We start from the raw sequence: 20,561 nt of genomic DNA on the forward strand, positions 1-20,561 counted from the left end.
CATCCTTTTATACTGTTTTCTGGGAGTACATTGTATCTCATATGACCCTTCGTCAAGAATACACACATGCTGTAAAACACTCCGTATCACTCCATGGTGGCTGTACGCATCTAAGAGCACAACTGGGAACCTGCCAGTCCCCCCCCCCCCCCCCCCCCCCCGCCCCCCCCGCAAAGGTGCCTGTCCATGACCTCTTCTGAGTCCTTATCAGGATCCACCAATTCTCCATCCATCCTTCACGAATGCCAGATGTTGTCCAACAATACATATATAGTATTACATTGCTTGTCAAGTGAGCCTCATTCGCGTAAGAAAGAAACAGAGAGGCAAAGTTACATGTAGTTTTAGCTTTAGAAAAAATAAAACAGACTGTCCAGCTGCCAGGAGGCTGCCGTAAAAATGAAAAATGGCAGGCAGGAAAACATAAAAAGAATACATTGTCTTTTCCACACCTGTGTACACAAGCACACTGTATCTAACAGAGACATGCGTAATGTGAATAATGCTAAATGGCATAATATAATAAGCATGATTTGAAGAATACTATAAAATTATTCAACAGGTCCTGATTTTTTTCAAACTGCTTCTCCTTCTTCTTCGTTTGTTTTGGTGGATCACAAGCAGCTTTAAGGTGCATACCGCCACCTACTGTACAAGCGTATCACATCACGGACGTCTCAGTTTCCCAAACTCCGGTGCGAGACAAGGGTTATAAAAGGTGCACAATTTAATCACGTGTCAAATAAATGGGTGGCGCCAATAGGAATTTGAATTAACTCGTTATTATTGCGTTAATTTTGACAGCCCCAGTTTTCCCCCATTTCCACCATTGAATCATTTTCAAAAAGTTCCTCCTTGGGAGCTGTATTCAACAAGCTGTATCTTCAGTGGCTTTGAGCTGTGTTGTCATGTGAATTTACAAACAAAAGGTAACAAAAGTTTTCTATTTTCATTTGAAAACTTTGTCGTCTATGCAGGACATTAACTGGATTGTGAATTCAACATGTGGGGGAATTTGTTTTTTTCTTTTTGACACAAAAAATGGCTCAACGTGACAATGTTGAGTGAAAACTCCTAAAAACTCAGTAGCTACTTACTAACAGCTAAGCAGTGATGTCCTTCACTGAAGCTCTCAACAGCGCGGGCATGCTCGCTGAAAAACAGTTTAACATTTACACAGCTGCACTTTTACGAGCTATTGAGATAGCAGTAGGTAGCATTTATTTGTTAGCGTCACCTTTGTTGAGCTAGCAAACCGGGAAAAACACTGTTCCCTCATTTTTATTGAGGAAAGGCCAACGGTTACCTAAGGTTATTGCCAGAATACACTTTTTGACTGAACACACACAAAAAATCATATTTATTTTGTATTTGTAGTGACTTATAGTCCAACTTTGTGTGTCAAATCATCTCTTTATGTAAATGTCAGCTAAGAACACACTGAGCCATTTTTTTCTTTAAATGAGATTTAAAAAAAAATTGCAGAAAAGATCAGCTCTATGATGCTTTAATGATCTGATATTTTTCTAAACATTCTCAACACAGTCTGTCTTAACAGTTTTCCAATGCAACACAAAGGCTGGGCTGTCTGTTTCCAAGTTTCCAAAAAATGTTTTGAAAAGTAGTTTCTGTACCGATTATAAATTGGGGGAAGACGACGTCTTATGCCTGGAACGCATCCTTTATCGCTAAACAAAAGTGATAGTGTCATCGAGTGCTTTAAAAAGCCTCTTTCAATGGTTCATTTCCTAATGTGAGTCAGCCACAAATATTTGCCAGACGACATTGTTATTTCAGACAAACGCAGAGGCTGTTGGCTTAAAATGAGGAGGCCACTTTTGTCAACCACCGTCTGAAATAAATCACCCGCTGTTTGGAAAATTACTACGAACGTGGAGTGGTAATTCTGCCCCTGTCATTATCGTAAACTATGAATAGTTTGGCAAATTACAACTGAGGGAACAGATGAAACAACGGCATTGTGGGGCTTTTCAGAGATAAGAGAAACCCATTCAAAAATGAAAAACAACCTGTGATATAGAGCGGGGGAAGAGACTAAACGTTTAAATGCACCTTTGATTTCGGCATTAATGCGCATACAGTGAGATGGAAACGGTGCCATGGCTGTGTGGTTGTTCTGTACAGTTTTCTGTAGCGTCTCCGTCGGGCTGTTGGTTTCCCATAATGCTAAGTGATGAGCCTTGGAAGAATATTCTCAAAGGACTGAATGGATGACAAAAAAATAAAAAAGAAGCACAGATCTTTGAAGACTCAGTAAACCAAAGTCGGTGGTAAACAGAGGAAAACAAGATCTGAGAATAGGATTTTATCCACAAGCCTGATCTCTGCTTGATCTTTTTCAGTTCAAAGCAAACGAACAGAGAAACGAGGAATTCAAGTAATAATGAATAAATCAAGCATAGAGCCGAGCTGAATATCCAGCAGCAACCGATTAGAGCTATTTAAAACAGAGAATATGTAATCATCTGTCGTCTCATAATGCAATGCTAATCTTTCCACATTATTAGATAATCTTTGGTTCATTTTTGTCTATACATAATTCATGTCCGTACATCCACTCCCAATATATTCTGAAATGTAAATTTCACTTGGTGGAGAGAATCAGCAAGAACTTTCTTCAAACGAGAACCGAATAAATCCAGCTTCCACACACTCGGCCTGTTTCACTCCGCTTCCTGACACGACTGGCTGAATAGTTTTACGTCTCCCGAGCAAATTAAGCGAACGGTTCCCGGAGAAGAGAAACGTCCCATGGCCAGTGTTGACTTTATACTGGAACAAACATAAAACAGTGCCTACAGATAATGGTGGTATTATCAAACAAATGACTCGAAGAGTTTGACATTTTGAGTTAAATAAAAGGAAAAATAATATATACAGTATGTAGGAAAATAAAAAAGCACAAATCAGTCGCATGGAAAAAGTAGCATCAGGGATTACATCAGGTGATTTTAATGAGTTGAAACTTGTTCCCAAATCCAAGGTCTTTGCTCTTCGTGTTCGGTGTCATCAAGCCGCTCTCCAAAGAGCTCTTCAGGGTCTTAACATATAAGACTTGATTGATGCCTGTAAGTCTGTCGAAGGATTTTAAAATAGCTCCAAACTTCCGATCTCCACTGAGCTTTATAAGTAGCAAGTGAAAGTTGGATAAGTTGAGGGCATCTGAGGTGTTTTATTGCATTAGAATATAAAGCTGTGTGCATTTTGATTAACGACTTGTGTTTTCCTCTTACCTCAAGCATTCTGTATTTCCCGTCCCTGTGGACCGCATGCATCTGAAACCCGATCTCTACCTGTTTTTTATTAGCCTACAGAAGGGGATCTGCCACAGATCTGGATCTGCTCGCGGTACTTCTGCCCCTCTACACTGGCTCTCTGTGAAGTTTTCAACAGTTTTGTAGAAAACACACTTTTGTATCATCATTTAAAATCACAGAAACTCCTGTTTCGCAATGTGAGAACACACGTCACGTGAAAAAAACAAAGATTTAATAATTTGCGATCTAAAGGAGTAGTTTTGCTTCATTCCTCACTGAATTTGATACAAGAACAAATTTAACGAACACAACGACCAGTAAATAGAGATTTAGAGGGGGAAATACTCCACTTTATGTTCAATTACTTTGGTAACTTCAGCCTTTCTTGTTCAAGTTAAATGTGTTTTCATGCACAAATATGACAGAAAAATGATCTTTAGGGGAAAAATAGTGTCAAAAAGCAGATTCCAATTAGAGATGTACCAATACCAGTGTCTAGTCTGATACTGGTATCGGTTCAGCTTCATCCTTCAACATGCCAACATCTCACTGCACAAAACACATTAGCTTCCTCCTTTGTCCGCAATTTAATAAAATCCATATCTCATATTCCGTGTTTTGTTTACATATGCTAATGGGGCTCTGAGTAACATGTACAAGTGCGAAGAGACGACACTGAATTGATTTTTATCTCGCCTTTCTCTTTTCCCACTGAAAATGGGCCGCGACCCACTTTTGAGTTTCCACCCACCAGACGAAAATCAGAGAAAATGTGTCACATCTTAGCAACTTTTCCACTTCTCTGTATGCTCGCCATGAATAAATCCATATGAAGAAAAGGTCCAGAGGAGAATAGTTACTGTTAACAAATTTTTTTTTTTTTTTTTTGCATTCACTGCTAAAAATGTTGTTTCATCTGTATCTTTTTGAAACAAACAACAAAAGGCAATGTTGGCACACTTCCGAGCTAAAACAGCTTGAGGGTCAAAAGCTGATACAAACAACAACATGTCAGTGTTTCTCCATTGTAGCTCTCAGAATTCATAAATGCAGGATCAGCTGCAGTTTGGTAAATCATGCAAAATCATATAATCATTAGTTTACTGGTTGAATATATTTTGTGACTCCAAAATAAATAGAGAAATAAGAAGAGAAAATGTCTCTTTCAGTCATAAAAGTAGCAGATCTCTCGACACGGGTATGTTGCATTCATGTTTTGAACTGTTTCAATTAACAGACCTGGATTTTTTTTGTTTGCATTATTATCTCCATTTGTGCTTTACAATTTCTTGAGGTTTTTTTCACAAAAACGGACATTTCTCTACCCCCGTTCCATTTGTCTTTTTTTTTAACTTCACTTATATCACAGCTGTTTTGTGGAGAGGGGGATGCAGGAATGGGCTGATGCCCCATGATGCTTTCTGCTGCCTGTAGTTCCCGCAGTGATTAGCGTTATTGGTTGGGGAAGGATGAAGTCATCTTGAATGACGGCTGTGAGGACGTCCACATGTGGAGTGTTTTCGCCTGCTTGGCTTCATCAAACTAGGATATTTGCCCAGAAGATCAAGAATCAATTCCACCAATGAAGGAAAAAGGTCAACATTCATTTCAAATCAGTCTCACTAACTTAATAAAAAAAAAAAATCTGATCTTTTAATAAACAGCTTTCTTACTCGGCTTCCTCTGTCTTGATCACTGCACTGGAACTAGCTTAGCATTGAGCCATTTTTTTCTACACTGACTCAAACGAACCCTCTGACGGCTTTGGCCCGTGACTCGGCTGCAGCTCAGTCCATAATAATCTTGCGATACGTTCCCTTGGGGGCGGTTAACCCGCCTGGTCTGAAATCGGCCGCGGCGCCTCCGCGGCTCGTCTGTCACATGGTCTCTGGCTTCAACACGACTGGGGAGTCAGCAAGCTTCCCTCCAGGTTGACTCATCAGCAGGCACCTGATCCTGCGATCTGACAAGTGTCTGGCTGCACCAGAGGTCTCACACGGGAAACTGAGGAAAATGGCAACAACTTTCACACAAAAAGAGCCATTAGGTGTATCAGATGTGGGACGTGGACTTGAGGGGCCTTGACAGGTTGGCGACAAATAAATGTTTGGATTGACAACAGCAGTGGCTGTCAGCTTTGATTCCAGAGTATCCCTGCAACGATGTGCACTTTTAAATTCCACTTACGTGACGTTTCAGGTGAAAATGCATCATTTTTGTTTTCATTTCAGACAAAAGTTTGCATTTACAGCATTGCAGTGAATGAGCAATGTATTAAAGTCAGCTGTACTAGGTGAGTTACAGGAAGGGTTGATCGCCTTTTCCCTTTGTTTGAGGAATGTGTGTTCAGACTTCAAAGATCCACCCCAGAATATGTATTGATAGATTGTGGCCACTGGAACAAGTGTTTGCCACACTGGCACCTGCATATGTGATGTGAGATCTCCATGTTGGTTGTAAGAGAGCTGATTTTGCGTTTGTCACGAAGTAGGATTTGTCAGATTTGCCAGTGTACCTCCATGTTTGATTTTCATGCTGTTCAGAGTCAATTTAGGAACTGTGTTTTATAGCTCTTAAGCTGGTATTTGGATTTTTGTCTGAATTTAAGAATATAATCCTCTCAATTCACATGTTTTTAGAAGTCATCCTGTTACAACACGCCTGATTCCGTTAAGTGGATTTTTAAAAATGTTTTATTGAACTCTGCAGAGGCTTAATAACCCAATTCAATTGAATAAAGTGTAATGGGGCAGGAAAGCATCTAAATCATGCAAACCAGGGCCCCTCCAGGAGAATGGCTGAGAAACATTGCATTGAGCTATTGTCTTTCTAGAAGAAGAACTCTGCCAAGATGCTGAATTCCTCCTCGTTTCCATTTTCCCCTGAAAAGGAGAAAATCTCCCTTTGCCAGGTTGCTTAGTGTTCTTTTTTTTTCCTGTATAAGCAGGTCATAAATAATCATTTTACATTTTCATGTGCAAAGAAGCCAGAACGCAAGCAAACGTGCGAACGTGCCAACAGGAAGTTAATCGATTTACGTAGCATCACACCAGCTCTTTATTAGTTTAGAAAGAGTAAGGCTGCAAACGTCTTTACACTTGGCACATCTCTCTATTAATTACACCAGGCCTTCGATGGTCCCTGCTCTGTTTTCTTATTCTTCATTTGCTTAAAGCCTTCCAACAAATGAGGACTAGTCCCATGCTATCATTTAGAAAAAGTATAATAATTTCATGCGAGCGTATGTCAAACCTCAGTCGCCCTAATACCAGTAATTATGATAATAACGACCTGGATAAGGTGAGTTAGTATGATTGCTGCTAAATGATGGTTTCTTAATTGCAGTTTCTCCTCTCAGCTGAGTGATTTTTATGACTGTATCTGCACTGTGCAGTTCAGGGGTTGATTTTAAAGTCGATGCTGCTTAATAGAGAGGATTTAGAAAAAAGGATAAACATCGGTCCGGTCCTCATCCTAATACAGACGATTGTCACAATAGTTTTTCAGCCAAAGAGCCACCTGACAGGGCGCATCGAGATCCGTGTCGGCTTGGATCGGCCTCACCACCTTCACACAAAGTTGCAAGCAGAGACGTCAAAACAAATATCCAAAGTGAGGGATGAACGGCGACTTAAAGTGGCAGCAAAATCAGACCAAACTTGATTAAATAAACAAGCAACAGTCGCTGCCGCTAAGTTGACATAAACGTCAAAGAAAATGTGTTCTGAAAAGAGTCTTGAATGGCTGATTTAAGAGAGCTGCACCTGCAGCGGGGGCCTAGTTAACAGTAACATGAAGAAAGGTGCAATTTTAAGTACTTAGTTCATCTATATGCGCAGTGGAAGGGTAGCCGTTTCAGCGCCGTCGTCATGTAAACAGACATAAAAAAATGCAAGAAAAGTTTTCACTTTAAAATGTTTAAAATGGACTCAGCTGGGTCTGCAATTCATTAGACTGAAACAATTGCTATTAAGAGAGAATCTAGATCCCACCTGGAAGCTGCTTCACGGTGAATTTCTGCAAGTTGTGTGAAAATGTGTTTTTTTTTTCTTTCAAAGGAGTTCCTGCAGCCCAAGTTACCATTTGAGGACCCAGCTCAACAAAATGAATGACCTGGAGTTCACCCCACTGCATAAAGGCATACACATCCTGCAAGTGTACGAGAAAGTGAGTGGATTTATAGTGGCGGCCCAGCTGTGTGAGAGGATATGCGAGGATGGGATGCGAGGATGGGATGTGAGCTCTTTCCCATTTTCCTCAATGCAGATTTTTTACCACCAAAATACAACTTAGCACAGGAACTGCTTTTTGACAAGGATGCAAGAGCAAGTGATCAATTTATCCTCCAACTGTGCAGGTGAGACAACACACAAAGAAAAGGCTCGATTGGATTGCAATCCAGACAGGGAAAATGACGATTTGAGACAATAGGCACTCAGCGAATGGTCTCTGTGTCGAACCAGAACCGAGCGAAGACCAGGTTTGATGTGCAGAGCCGTCTGAGCGCAGCTGCGGCCACAAACGCTTCCAGGACTGTCAAAAAATTTGAGTGACGTCCGGCCTCAGGTGTCTCATTAAGAGGGAGAAAAAGCTGGTTAGTGAGTTCATTTTTCAGACAGAGTCCTCTTTGCTTTGTTAAAATAACATTAATTTTGTGAAATCGGCTTGACCCGAGTGGTACACCTTATTCCTGCCATACATCAGACACCTTCTACAGAATTTACCTTCTACCAAGAACTTCTAAGGCCACTTATGACGCCATGAGTAAAAAGCAAGATGTCTCCAGATTCTTGTTGACGTCAGCTACGATCACAATCCTCCCAGATGTGCCTATAGTATATTATTTGGAGAACTTTATGAGTTTAAAACTATCAGATAATAAAATGTAAAGATCTTCTGCCAGTTGCATGCTCAAAATAATGATTTTGCTACTTTATGACAACAACATGGCAAGACTGCTTGTGGGTCAGTGGGTGCCAGAGGTCACTGAGCTCTGATGAGAAGCAAGGGTTTACTTTAACCAATTGTGTGAAGCAATATTATTTACCTGGATTTTATAAAAGAGTAAAACTTCTAATCATCAAACCACTCAGCAGTTTTTGGACAGTTTAAATCAGGGATATCAAGCATGTCTTATTTCTGAGGCCACAAACAGCTCAGTTTTAACTTGAGTGGTGAGAGGATCAGTAACACGGAGCCACAATGAACTTTAAATTTTCGTTTTTATTTGTTGTGGCGATGACAATGTCCATTTTTTTTTACAAAACTAAGCAGTTAATGTCAAAAATGGATAAAATCTCAACATCAAGCCAATTTTAATGATAAGTTCTGCAGTAAAATACTGTCACATGTCAAACAACAACAACAGCAACAACTTTACTGTTGCATTACGTGCGAGATTATGGGTGCAAGCTCACCCTGACAGCATGGCTTTGAGGATAGTGTGTTGGGTCTGCCACGCTTAAGAAATTTGTTGAAAATAAAACTCTGTTTTTCCTTTGAAATTTAAAAAAATTGGATTTTCAGTTTGACGTTTGGCAGATTGGAGCCTCATACAGGATAGTTTTAGCCAACGCACTGTATGTTTGACACCCCTGCTGTGGATTGTTGCGATTTATGGAAACCTGTTTCCAAAGTTGAATAAATTTTTACTATAATACCGCTTTTTAATTTAGATATCGAGACTATATTATTTCTAAAGTATGGAGTATCACTTTAATGACTGTTTAGTCTTAAAAACATTGATGTTGTCCTGCTTATTTGCTCTCCTTCATAATCATGTTTTGGGAGAATTCCATAAAAACTTCGACATTTACACTGTTTATTACTGTGGATTTCTTTTTCTGAAATTTGTTGTTCTGACATTTGTCATAATGTACAATATGTTGGAGTGCTGTCATGTTTTCTGTACATTTTAGCTTTAAGAGTGCGAAGCTTTCTGTCTGTCTGCTTCTTTTTTCAGTTTTAAAGAATCAATTCCACATTTTATAAAAATAAGAAAAACTGGTTGTTGTCATTTTTGACCTATCCTGTCTGAGTGAAATAATTCAGTTGCAGATATGCATCATAATCCATGACATATACTTTTGGCATATTGATTTAGGTATAATATTTTTTATATAGAATTCATTTTTATCAAATAAACATTTCAATAATTTTCCTCTTGTAACCTTGACTTGTTCTTTCTTATTGGAAGTCATTGTTGTGTCACTGAAACAGCGAAATTTATGGATCATGATAAACTTTAAAGTACAAGGGTGCTTTTCCCTAATCAAAATATCCGACGTCAGAGACGCAAACGGTCCGGATATTGCTTTATTTTTGTCACAGCCTCAGCTCACCCATATATCAAACCCTCCCTCAGGCCACCTCCGGCCCTCAAACCCTACATCACTGTGTGGAATATTCTGACCAAATGGATGTTTTGTACTTTGCCGATGTTGTTTGCTGCCAAAGAAAATGTGTTTAGTAGATAACAAAGAAAGGGGGTGGAGAGGAACGGGAACAAAAAGCACAAGCAGACAAATGATCCTGTGGAGAATAATGAAAACCACTCGACAACATAAATATTGTGTAGCGCTTCCGTTTGGGAAAAAAAAAAAAAAAAAAAAAACAACTCAAGAGACGAAACCTTAAAACAGCTTCTCACAGGTGGGACTGCATTTAGAATCATGAAACAAACAAAACATTTGACCAGTGCTCGTTCAAAGACATATTTTTGAAAAAGCAGAAGTGAACTGATATAATTGAGCCGCACAAATAAACACATTTGATTCTGTGTGGAACAAAAGTTAATAGAAACAGACGATGATGGCCATGACTCGATTTATCTCTAATCTTTGAAACCTGAAGAGACATGAGGAAATTGGAGAAAGAACAATAAGTCCGTGTCTATTAACTCCTGTAACATTAACGGGCTCAGACAGGTCAAATCCGAAAAACTGACGTACAAATACATGGATTCCAAAAAGGAAACTGCCTGTCTATCTTTTCCAGATCCATTCAAACGTTGGTGCTTATCTCTCCTCCAGCCTCCACAGCTGATTCTAGAGGACCATATTCCACTTCCCTTTCAGATTTCCCTGAGCCAGGTATGTGACGGACTTTTTCCAAATCCCCTGCGTGTAACAGCTCGGATTAGCAGTCGGGAATTAAACCCCATCAGGTAAATCCTTCCTTGGCAGGGTCAGTGACAGGGCACTCATAGAACAAAAGGTCATGCTAAAGAGCGGCTATTTTCTTCACCAGACGTCAAACAGAAACATTTTTTCCCCTCACTTCTCCAAAAAAAAAAAAAAAAACAAGAAATGCAAACAAGGCTTTCAACGGTTCCTCTGAACGTACCGTGTTGCAATAATAATTTTCACTTTGCTGATTCGGGTTTTTCGAGGAGAGAGTCTCAGTAGGAAAGGTCAAACTCTACTTGTAATGCAGCGGCGTGTGATCACACACCTCTTGTTGCTGGTATCTGAGCAGCAGCATGGCTTGGCAGCAGATTACAGCGCAGGTGCTACATTCAATTTATCACACGTGATCGTTTCACCGCTCTGCTGCAGTCATTCAGTATGTATAAAAGACTGCTTACATGTGCACAAACACTGCAAGAAGAATGTGCATAAATGGCTTGTTTCTTTCTTAGGAAATCCTTGTTCTGATCCCAATAGGATTGAGGAAAGACACATAGGTGAAGGTATGATTTACAGAATGGACTGAATGGTATACGTATCTATAGCTATCAGCTTTTTTGCTGACTGTTGAGATCCATATTTGATTTATTTCAGTTGAAAGTGGTTATTATTACTAAGGTGTCCTTGAGCAAGATCCGTAACTCCTACTTAGCAGTTCCCCAGTGACCTGTGAGTCAAGCAGTGGTTATAATTGTTCAAAATGCCCAAGAAGGCAGATTTTAAAAGAAGCAGAAATGATCTCTTTTTGCTTGTATTGTGATCTATCATGTGAGAACAAGTACAACAAAAACAAGAATAAAACCTATCATTTCTATTCAGAGGAGATTGGGGCGGATGGATGGCTCCGATAAAGACTCAATACCAGAAAAGCAATTAAATGATAATGTGAAACAATGCTTCAAACATCGTCAAGCCAACAAGAATGGTTTTCCTACTTTTTTAAAACATCAACTGCTGGAGAAAGTAAGTCGCTTATTATTTATTACTATGATAGCAAACCATGACACAGATGGTGCTGCTCTCAATCAGCCAAATCATCATCAGGTCCATCATTTGGCTTTTTTTTTTTTTCAAATTCAAAAATGCAAAACTGCTGCGCACTGTTGAATGAATGGAGAAAAACTGACTGAAAGCATTTCACTAACTCAACAGTATATCCTGCTTTTGTTCTTAAGTCTCACTTTAACCTGTTAGACCTGTTCAAACGCATGAATGAAATTCAATGAAGCAGTTGTGTTGCATTCAAAATGCACAGTGTGTAAAATTGCATCAGAGCAATCAATCTTTTCGATTTCCTACCTGGCCAAGTACTCCCCCGAGCTGCCGTTGCTTTGTTGTACATCCATACAGTTGGTAGTCCCAGGTATGAGTGCCAACGCCGGATCCTCCTGGGCCGCACTGCCCACCGCCCGAGCCACCAGCTCCAGCGAGTCGTGAACATAATGATCCAGAGACGGGGATCCCATCACCCCGTGGGCCAGCAGCCCCAGAGGTAACCCCTCGGTTCTCAACTCCACCACATTCTGGCTGTCCCCCAACACCCAGTGAAACTCCGGCAGCGTCATCCGCGTGGCCACCGTCCACAGGCGCCGCACCTCGCGGATGTCGCACCCAAACGTCACCACTCCCGTTGTGGACGAAGGTTCCCTCAGAGCCTCCAGCTGCCGCATCAGGGCCTGCTGCTGGTCCGATTTAGCAGCGGAGGTGGACGAAGATGAAGAAGGTGAAGCAATGGAAGAGGACAGTGACGCCTGAGCTCCCGCTGGGATCCCTGATGCGGAGGACAGTAGAGAGGACGGAGGCGATGCCGAGACCGTGGCCGTCAGGTTGACGAGGGAGCCCAGACGGAAGCGGGTGTTGTTCTTGACGAGTGAGAGGAAGTCGCTAATGTTCCATTCTTGGCAGAGAAGAATGCTTATGTCCCACCAGCCGTTCATCATCAGCAGGGTGTAGAGGAGATGGGATGGTGGCGCCTCCACGGTCCGCATCGCCATTTGGAAATGGAGATTATTCTGAGAGGAGAACAGGAGGAGGTGATGAAAAACATAGGAGAGTGAGGTTTGACAGTCAAAGGGAAATCAAATAATGAGATGAGTGTGTAAGGTGAAAGTTATACAAAATAAACAGGAGGCGATGCGGAGGGCGAGGAGTTGGTGAGGGTCAGTTGGATTTCATCGAGGGCAGGCAGGTACAAGTGGAGATAAAACATTAGAGGATGGATTTTAAAGTGAAGGATATTGTGAGAAACAGCAAAATAAAGGTAACCGAGGAGTTTGGAGGTCGGGGTGTAATAGTGAGGAAGACGATGGGCGGTTTGGAAGGAATAGAAACAAATTTGGACAGCAGGGAGGAAAATATGGAAAGGAGGACAGAAGGAAAGAAGGAGAGGTTTATAAATCTAACAGTATTACTTTCTGTCTTAGAATTCAATTTGTTCCTGGAGAACAAACACCGTCTGCTGGATATAATGGATTTCAAACTCCATTTACCCTCTTCCATGAATATCATTATTCACATCATGAGAAATACTCAACATCTATTTTGATGTGTAGTCATTTTTTTTTTTCATTTAGCATTACCTTCAACCTGAATATGGCTCAACAGGCTATTTTACATACTCAGTTCCGTGTAGTTAAATTCACATTTGTGATTCATAAATTCATGACCTGATTGATGAGTCCTGGACAGTTCACTGAAGCGTTACATCGAGGAATAATGGAAGCGTGCTAACTCCTGCGAATCATCCTAAAGCACAGGTAATTGATGAATAAGACGCATAAATCTGCCTAATTTGGAAAGGTTCATTACTATTTTGAATTTTCTTCAACACAGCAGATGTTTTCTCTTGGTTCACTGGAAAACAATCGCACTGAAATTTGGGATCTTCAGACTGTATTAAGTAGTGTGTGATTACAGCTTATCAGGTTATCTTTGCACAGATGTTTGACTGAAAGTGTCACTGTCATGGTGTTTTCTCCTGGAAGATGTTGAAAACCCCAAATAGACTTAATCATCAGCTTCAGGTTATCAAGAGCTTGATTCATAACTCGACATAAACAGTGAAGACATGAATCCTTCTTTATCAGCTACACCGGCTCACAGTGAAACATCTGCAGTCATACAAACCCTCTCAAACTCCTCCAATCTTCATCAACAGAACTGAATAATCCCGCCATAAACTCTCTGTGCTTTGTGTATCAGAACCTGCCTTTCTTCTCCAAAACCTTGGAAAAACAAACCTCAAGGACTCAGTTATGAAATTCAAAATGCAGTCACACCCTGACCAGTACCAGTTGGTGTAATAGCTGGAAGATAAGAGGCATTGTTTCTGATAAAGTTGGCTTGATCACAAAAACACATGCACAAATTTAAAATTTCATAAGAGGAGCAAGCAACACCGAGACCCGAGCTGAAATGGCTAGCTACCTTGCTGCTATTAATCTAGCCTTAAAGTCATGCTGTCAGGATGAGTTTGTAATAGCATGCATCATAAAAACAGCTATAGAAGTTTTTTGGGTTTTTTGGACATTTCAGTGTTTTTAGCACAAGAAGGTTTCATTAAAATTGGCCTCATATTGAGATTACTTTTAGATAGTAATTATTTTGTTTCTGCAAGAATAAAGAAATTTTCATATACAACAAAGAAAAAACTTGAAAGTTATTATGGCACTGTGGCACTTGGAGGTCAAATGTCACCCCCAAACTACAATGTATTTGACACCCCTGATTAAACTTTCTAATACCCACTGCAGCATGTAAAAGTGTTTCATATAGGGTGACGGCTATTTATTCCAAAATGTAAATGTTACTGCTTAATGAAGTAAAAATATCTTGAATTTTGTTCAGTGGTTATATATTACCGTTTAACACACCAGTTAAAATGTACTGTGTCATCAAACATTTGCCATCTGGGTTGTAATCCATGCTTTAACCTTCATACACCCTACAAAATTAAATAAACCCACAAAAATTTTGAAACATCACTTTTATGATAGTAGTACATTGAGCCGCTACCATTAAATATAAAGTTATTTGTTACAAACTGTTTATCTACATAACAAAGCTTTGGTGGCTCCATAAGGTGAATATATCAATATGCTTTATGTGCTGCTTCCAGCACCTCTTTAATTAAGTGTTATGTACAGAATTCTTCACTCCACTGTAAATGATCTGAAATCTAAAGCTTCCTGTACGTGAGGACATAAACCTGTCATGCCGTAAAAGTGGCTGGCAGTAATGGCAGATTGGTGTATCCGACTCTCTCTCGGTGCCAACGTAATCACACAAGTGCAAACGGCACACATCACCATGCATCGCACTCACGGGATTATAGCAGGCCGCGAGATCAGAGCAGATATGTTTCAGAGTTGACACAATCGTCGCCGTAACACTTTAGATAAAACTAAGTAGGACACATCAGTCTGCCTCGGCATACCTTGTCACACTGTATCCACCAGTTCTGCAAATCTATCAATCAGTCTGTTTGTTTGTTGTGCGCACACACTCGCACAAAACTACACATGCCTAAAAGCCTCAGAGCAACTCATTTTAATTGACTTTATAACTATTACACAAGCTTTGCACTTAAAGTCCATTAGATTAATCTACTGGTTAATTTCATTTATCCCATTAATCACTATGCCCAATAGCCATGCAAATAACTCATCATTCATCTGCTTAATGCGCGTACATGGGCGGATAATTGTTGTGGAAAACGCACCAACAAAAGTGAAAGTACACGTTGTATTTCAGATTTAGAAGTCCTGTGTCAGGGAAGGGAATGCTAATGCCGTCCACAGGGCATCAGGCCCTCACCTCCTCTCATCCCCGCAGGAGGATTGGAGGATTTATTCTCGACTGCAGCCCCTCTTGCACTGTGATCTCCATAAATCTTTAACCCCCTCTTTGTTCCTCGAGTAAATAAACATGAACAGAAATCAGTCGGAAATGTAGCCGCCTGCTCTCCAACACGAGGCACTTCGCTTTTTGGTTGGTCGGGGAAATCCCAGCTCTGTTGTCACCGCGCTCTCTTTCATCACTCCTCTCCCGTCAAAAGTCACTCTCCTCCCCTTGTGATTTGCACATCCAAAAAGCCTTTTGCCGTGGATTGTTGTGCAAAAGGGAAAGCCTGCAACGCCTGCTGTCTGGTAAAACTGCAGATGCCGATGGATCGGTGGAAATGAGCCGGTGGACAAATCAAATCAACGCATAATGGCCTGGTTATCGATTTCGCTTTGATTAGATGATTCATTGAGGGGGACGGTGTGAAAACTGATTAAACTGAGTTTCTCTTTTTACTTTACTTGATTACAGGAGTTTTCCTCACTGAACAGCAGCCAGGATCACAGAGGCTGATGGAACAGATAAAAGTCTCTTCAGCTTATTATTCACTAAGTAAAGCAGAACATATGTGAGGAAATACTTACTGATCAGTGCGATCTTCAAATGATCTTATAAGTGGACAAGAAATTGTTTTTGTGTGTATCCTTGTGCACACAAATGTTTTTTCTTATTATCATTTTCTTCCAAATATCCTAAAAAAAAATTGCTTCTGAGCTTCTGCTTTCATGCTTCATTCCCACAGCTCTCTGCCCTTTGGCCTGAACTCATCGTAAGGTGTGAAGAATCAAAGGAGTCTGAGCTATTTGTGTTTTTGAGAAAACACAGCAAGTGTCTCACACACTCGCATCTCTATGTGGAGCAGCTTGATGTTTGAAACACCAACTGCGTGAAATACACAAATCACTCTTGGGAATCACTCCTACATAAGAGTTTTCTGTAAAACAATCAGAATCTGTCTTTGTTAATGTGTGATCTCTCCGGAGTCGTGAGCGATTTAAAGCTCGCAATTTAGGTGCAGACGAATTCTGCTCAGTGGCATTTATTGTGACCCAATTATGAGGACGCCTTTGCTGCTGTGATGGAAGTTGTTTGAAAGCCAATAATGGATTAACACTTTTTTGACTTAATTCTACACGCACTGCAAAATAAATCACTTTGTGTGCTGAAAAGATGTGCGCCATTAGTCTAAATGATGTTAGGTGTACCTGTTCAAACTGATCTTTCTGCATGATCATTATTATCATCAGTGAAATATAAATGCCTGTCGTACTCTGACAAAGAGAAACACTTTGAGCTTTTTAAAAATAACATCTAGTGCCTGGTGTTACATAACATTGTGCAGTTTTAGCTCATAACCTTGAGTCCAAATTTTTACTTAAGAAGAACAAAACGTAATTCTACCGCTCTGGAGTCTCTTCATTTGGAGTCACTTCCTCTTCGCCTCTTCGTTATATTCCAGAGGGAATTGTTATGTTTTCTGTTTCATGGTTCGACTTGTTTTCAGTTTTCATAATAGTTGAAAAGCTTCTGTCTCTCCCTCTGTTGACTCAACTCTTCATTTCAGTGATAAGCTGGGTTACAGTTTCACTAATATCTTACTCATTTTTTATTAATCCTTTCATAACTACAATATTCCGTAGCAGTCAAGAGCTTCAGCCACTGATGTGTCACCATTTTATTCTAGCTGCTTCTTTCAGTTGCTCGATGCACCATCTTGTGGTGCAAATCTGTACTGCAAGATTTTAGTTGCTATTCGAATTTAGGTAAGGTAAGGTACTTTATTTGTCATTATACAGTGAATGTATAACGAAACTCTTCCTCGCTGAACCATTCCATAAGAAGCAGTGGGCAGCTGTGGGGAGCGCCCGGGGACCCATCTCCAGATGTGGAGTCAGGCTCATGGTCAGAATCACCTGACTGGAGGATTGACCTATCGTGCATGTTATCGGTTTGTAAATTTGTAAAGCTTGCTGATATTGGGAGGAACAGGAAACCAGCAGCAGGTCATAAAGTTGGCTTTGAGCATCGACACCATCGTTTTGTCTCATTCAGATGCAGATTATTTGAGGTTACGTTAATTCACATTTGTTGACCATTTTACATGCTGCAGCTCTGAAGAGACATTTACGGCTCAGAGGATCTGTCTGGTTTTTTTCTATATTTTTATAGTTTATCTCAGCTGTTCACAATAAATTCCTTTAATGAAGCACGAAAATGCCGATTTTGGAGCACCTTCCTCCAACTATCTGATGTTCAGCCTAATGAGTGAATTAGTTATAAAACTGTTCCACAGACAGCTTTCACTGATGTGTCACAGGAGCACTTCAATCACACAGATGTGGGCACACAGGATTAAAAATAAAGATATTTCTATTTGTTAGTCTCAGTAATTGCACTGCACTGTAACTGTAATTAGAAACTAGTTTCAATGCAACAAACACCATATTTGCCTTTTACAATTCAACACATTGATAAAGATTACACTTTCCACTTGATGTACAACATACAGCCAGGTTCACATTTCTGATCTTTAAGAGCTGTTAACAATCCCAACAAATACTATGTTTTCTTTCAAAGGGGCTAATATTAAATAATAATAATAATAATAATAATAATAATCTAAGCTGAAAGAAAATTCCCAAACCGGAAACATACTCAGGTCTTCCTTCTTTCTAATTATGCAGCTCAGGAGCCTGCAGATTCATCATCCCTTCGTAAGAACCTGTATAAAAAGGGATTGATCTTTCCCATCAGCCTCTCAACACTACTCATACATTCATTAATTGATAATCTCATTCTGTTAAATACATCCATACATGATGGGATGAACCTGAAATACATTTAGCTGTGAATACATTCATTTATCTACTGTACTGCTTTGTCTAACTTAGGATGGTAGGAAGCTGGAGCTGGTCCCAGTTTGTATTGGGGGAAAAAGGCAGGATACCTGGACAGACAGCCAGTCCATCACAGGACACAAATACAGTCTCTGCTGGATGGTGTTTACACCATGTGTCTGTCTGCGATGACACTCTTCATTTTCATGAGTCACAAATAGTTCTATGCATCTACCCTTTGACATAATGAGGATATTTGCAGCACATTTAATGCAAAGAGCATACGTTTGCACATAATTGGATTAAGGAGCAACAGATATTTGCATATACGCTTCGAGCTGTTACTGAAGATGCTCTATCTTAATTTCCCACAAGCTCGAGCGTCGTCAGCCAGCACACGGGACAGATTTCCACTTAAAAACTAAGTCCTCATATCAGGAACCAGCTGGCCCTTCCTTTCTCCAAGTTCCCCTCGGTTCTTGCTCTTTTATATGTTAAATTCTCGACCCTGCTCTTCTATCACCAGCAACTCCCAGCCCAGTTCCTTTACTCTGAGGTCACTTTATCCTTCACTCCATTAGCTCCGTGTTCTCACGCAGCCTCATCATTTTGACACTTACATAACAAACTGAGGGCAGATCACATTATCAAAGGTTTCTCGACGATTCGCCGAATTAAACAAATTTTCACTTTGCCTAATCTTGACCGCGAACTCTGAGAAACGATGAAATGAGCCAAAGGTCACACAAAGTTAGCAAAAATAAGGACTAATGAGATCCTCTCAAGACATTCAGAAACTTCTGACATTTTGAAAACTCTGTTTTGGAGAAATTGCTGTCAGCCTTCAGTTGGGATTTGCTTGTGAAACTAGATTGAGTCAGAGGAGAGTTAAGCCATTTCTGTAAACGTCTCGCACAAACACTGCACACGAGGGCCATTTCCCAGCCGCCTCTTGCCCCTTTACCCTTTCACATCCTTACATCTACCCTTCCATCAATCACTCATTCTTTATCCGTTGCTCTGTCTGCTCTATTTATACCTGTTATTTTGCTTCAAGCGACGGAGTCTGACTTGAAACGCCTGCTGACTGCTCACGAGGAAATGCCTCCTTGTGCATTGAGCAGGAAATTAGGCATTACCCTGGAAACACACACAAACACTCCTATAGCCCAGCAGGTGGCAAGCGTCCCAGAAACCTTCAGCCCAACTAATGGATTTGGATGCATGTGTGTGTATCTATCTGTGTGAGGATGTGCGTGCAAGTTCTGAAAGACACACTCAATGACATATTTGTGCATTGCATAAAACACAGCATTCTCCTTGATATCCAAGCTGCGTTGTTATTGCCAACCAATTATAGAGCTTTACAGTGCATAGATGCACTAAATCATTTTGTTGTGAGAGCAATTTCTACCTGCACACACATGCACTCAGCAGGTGTTCTCTCTGCAGACTAAATATTTATGAACCGTCCCACTTGTGAATTTAAGAGTGTTTACACTTAAGACTAATTCTCTAATTCCCGAAGCAAAACTTCACCAATAACCTTTATCGCTTAATTTAGTACAAGAGTCAATTTTCCAGCTCATATTAGTTGATTTCAGTTGCATAACATGACTCTAATAGCTGCAGTTGCTCTGCCTTAAAAACCCACGTTACAGTTCCACTATGGTCTTATATTATTTGTGAATGGTTGTTGATGCAGTATGGAAGGCACTGTCGTCAATTTATTCTGCATCCAGACGCTTTCCATCGGTTCTGCAATTACATAATGCAGCATTAAATTAAAAAATAGAGAGCTGTAAATGAAACATTCAACTAGTCTCAGGTTAAGAAACAGTTTGTTTGTTGTCATTAAAAAGCTGCATGTTGGGAAAATCTAACCTTTCACATGTTTCATTGCTTAGTGTGTATTCTTGCCATGAAGGGAGGAAATGTTTCAATCGCACTGTGGCAGAGACAACCCTCAAACCTTTGTTTCTCCTATGGTTCATTCTTTCAGTGAGGATTCATTTCTGGAACTGGCAGAATGAAACATGTGATCCAGGTTACAGCCTTTCTGCCTGAACGGATTAATTCCTGTACATTGCAGACACATTGTGAGTCAGAGCAGTAGACGTTTGACTGAAGAAACTGGGAGTGGTGATCACATGCAACCTCCATAAAGTCTCCTAATGAGCATCAGAACATACAGTACACTTCATTAGATCTATTTGAGGGAGCACATCACAGACCTATTTATTATTTCTTTGTTTAACGGATACCTTATGGCGCTGCCTCGCACATCAACCTAACGCTCCAAGCTGAGGTGTGTGGATTCATCTCGTTTATTCCAATTACGAAGGTTTCAAAGCTTAATGCCACATTGACAGACAAATTCAATCCTCACCATGTCATTAGTACATAAAGAATTTTCT

The 20,561-nt window shown here is 40.3% G+C and overlaps 1 protein-coding gene across 1 annotated transcript in view; it reads right to left on the reverse strand.

Annotated features, from left to right (window-relative positions):
- Positions 1-20,561, reverse strand: part of grin3a (glutamate receptor, ionotropic, N-methyl-D-aspartate 3A) — a 58,595-nt gene that overhangs the window by 35,247 nt on the left and 2,787 nt on the right. Inside the window, exon 2 of the mRNA XM_030084378.1 lies at positions 11,765-12,477. Within this exon, the coding sequence (XP_029940238.1) occupies positions 11,765-12,477 (713 nt within the window). The remainder of the gene's footprint in view (positions 1-11,764; positions 12,478-20,561) is intronic.

The sequence above is a fragment of the Salarias fasciatus genome, assembly GCF_902148845.1.
Source record: "Salarias fasciatus chromosome 7 unlocalized genomic scaffold, fSalaFa1.1 super_scaffold_4, whole genome shotgun sequence".
Taxonomy (NCBI): Eukaryota; Metazoa; Chordata; class Actinopteri; order Blenniiformes; family Blenniidae; genus Salarias; species Salarias fasciatus.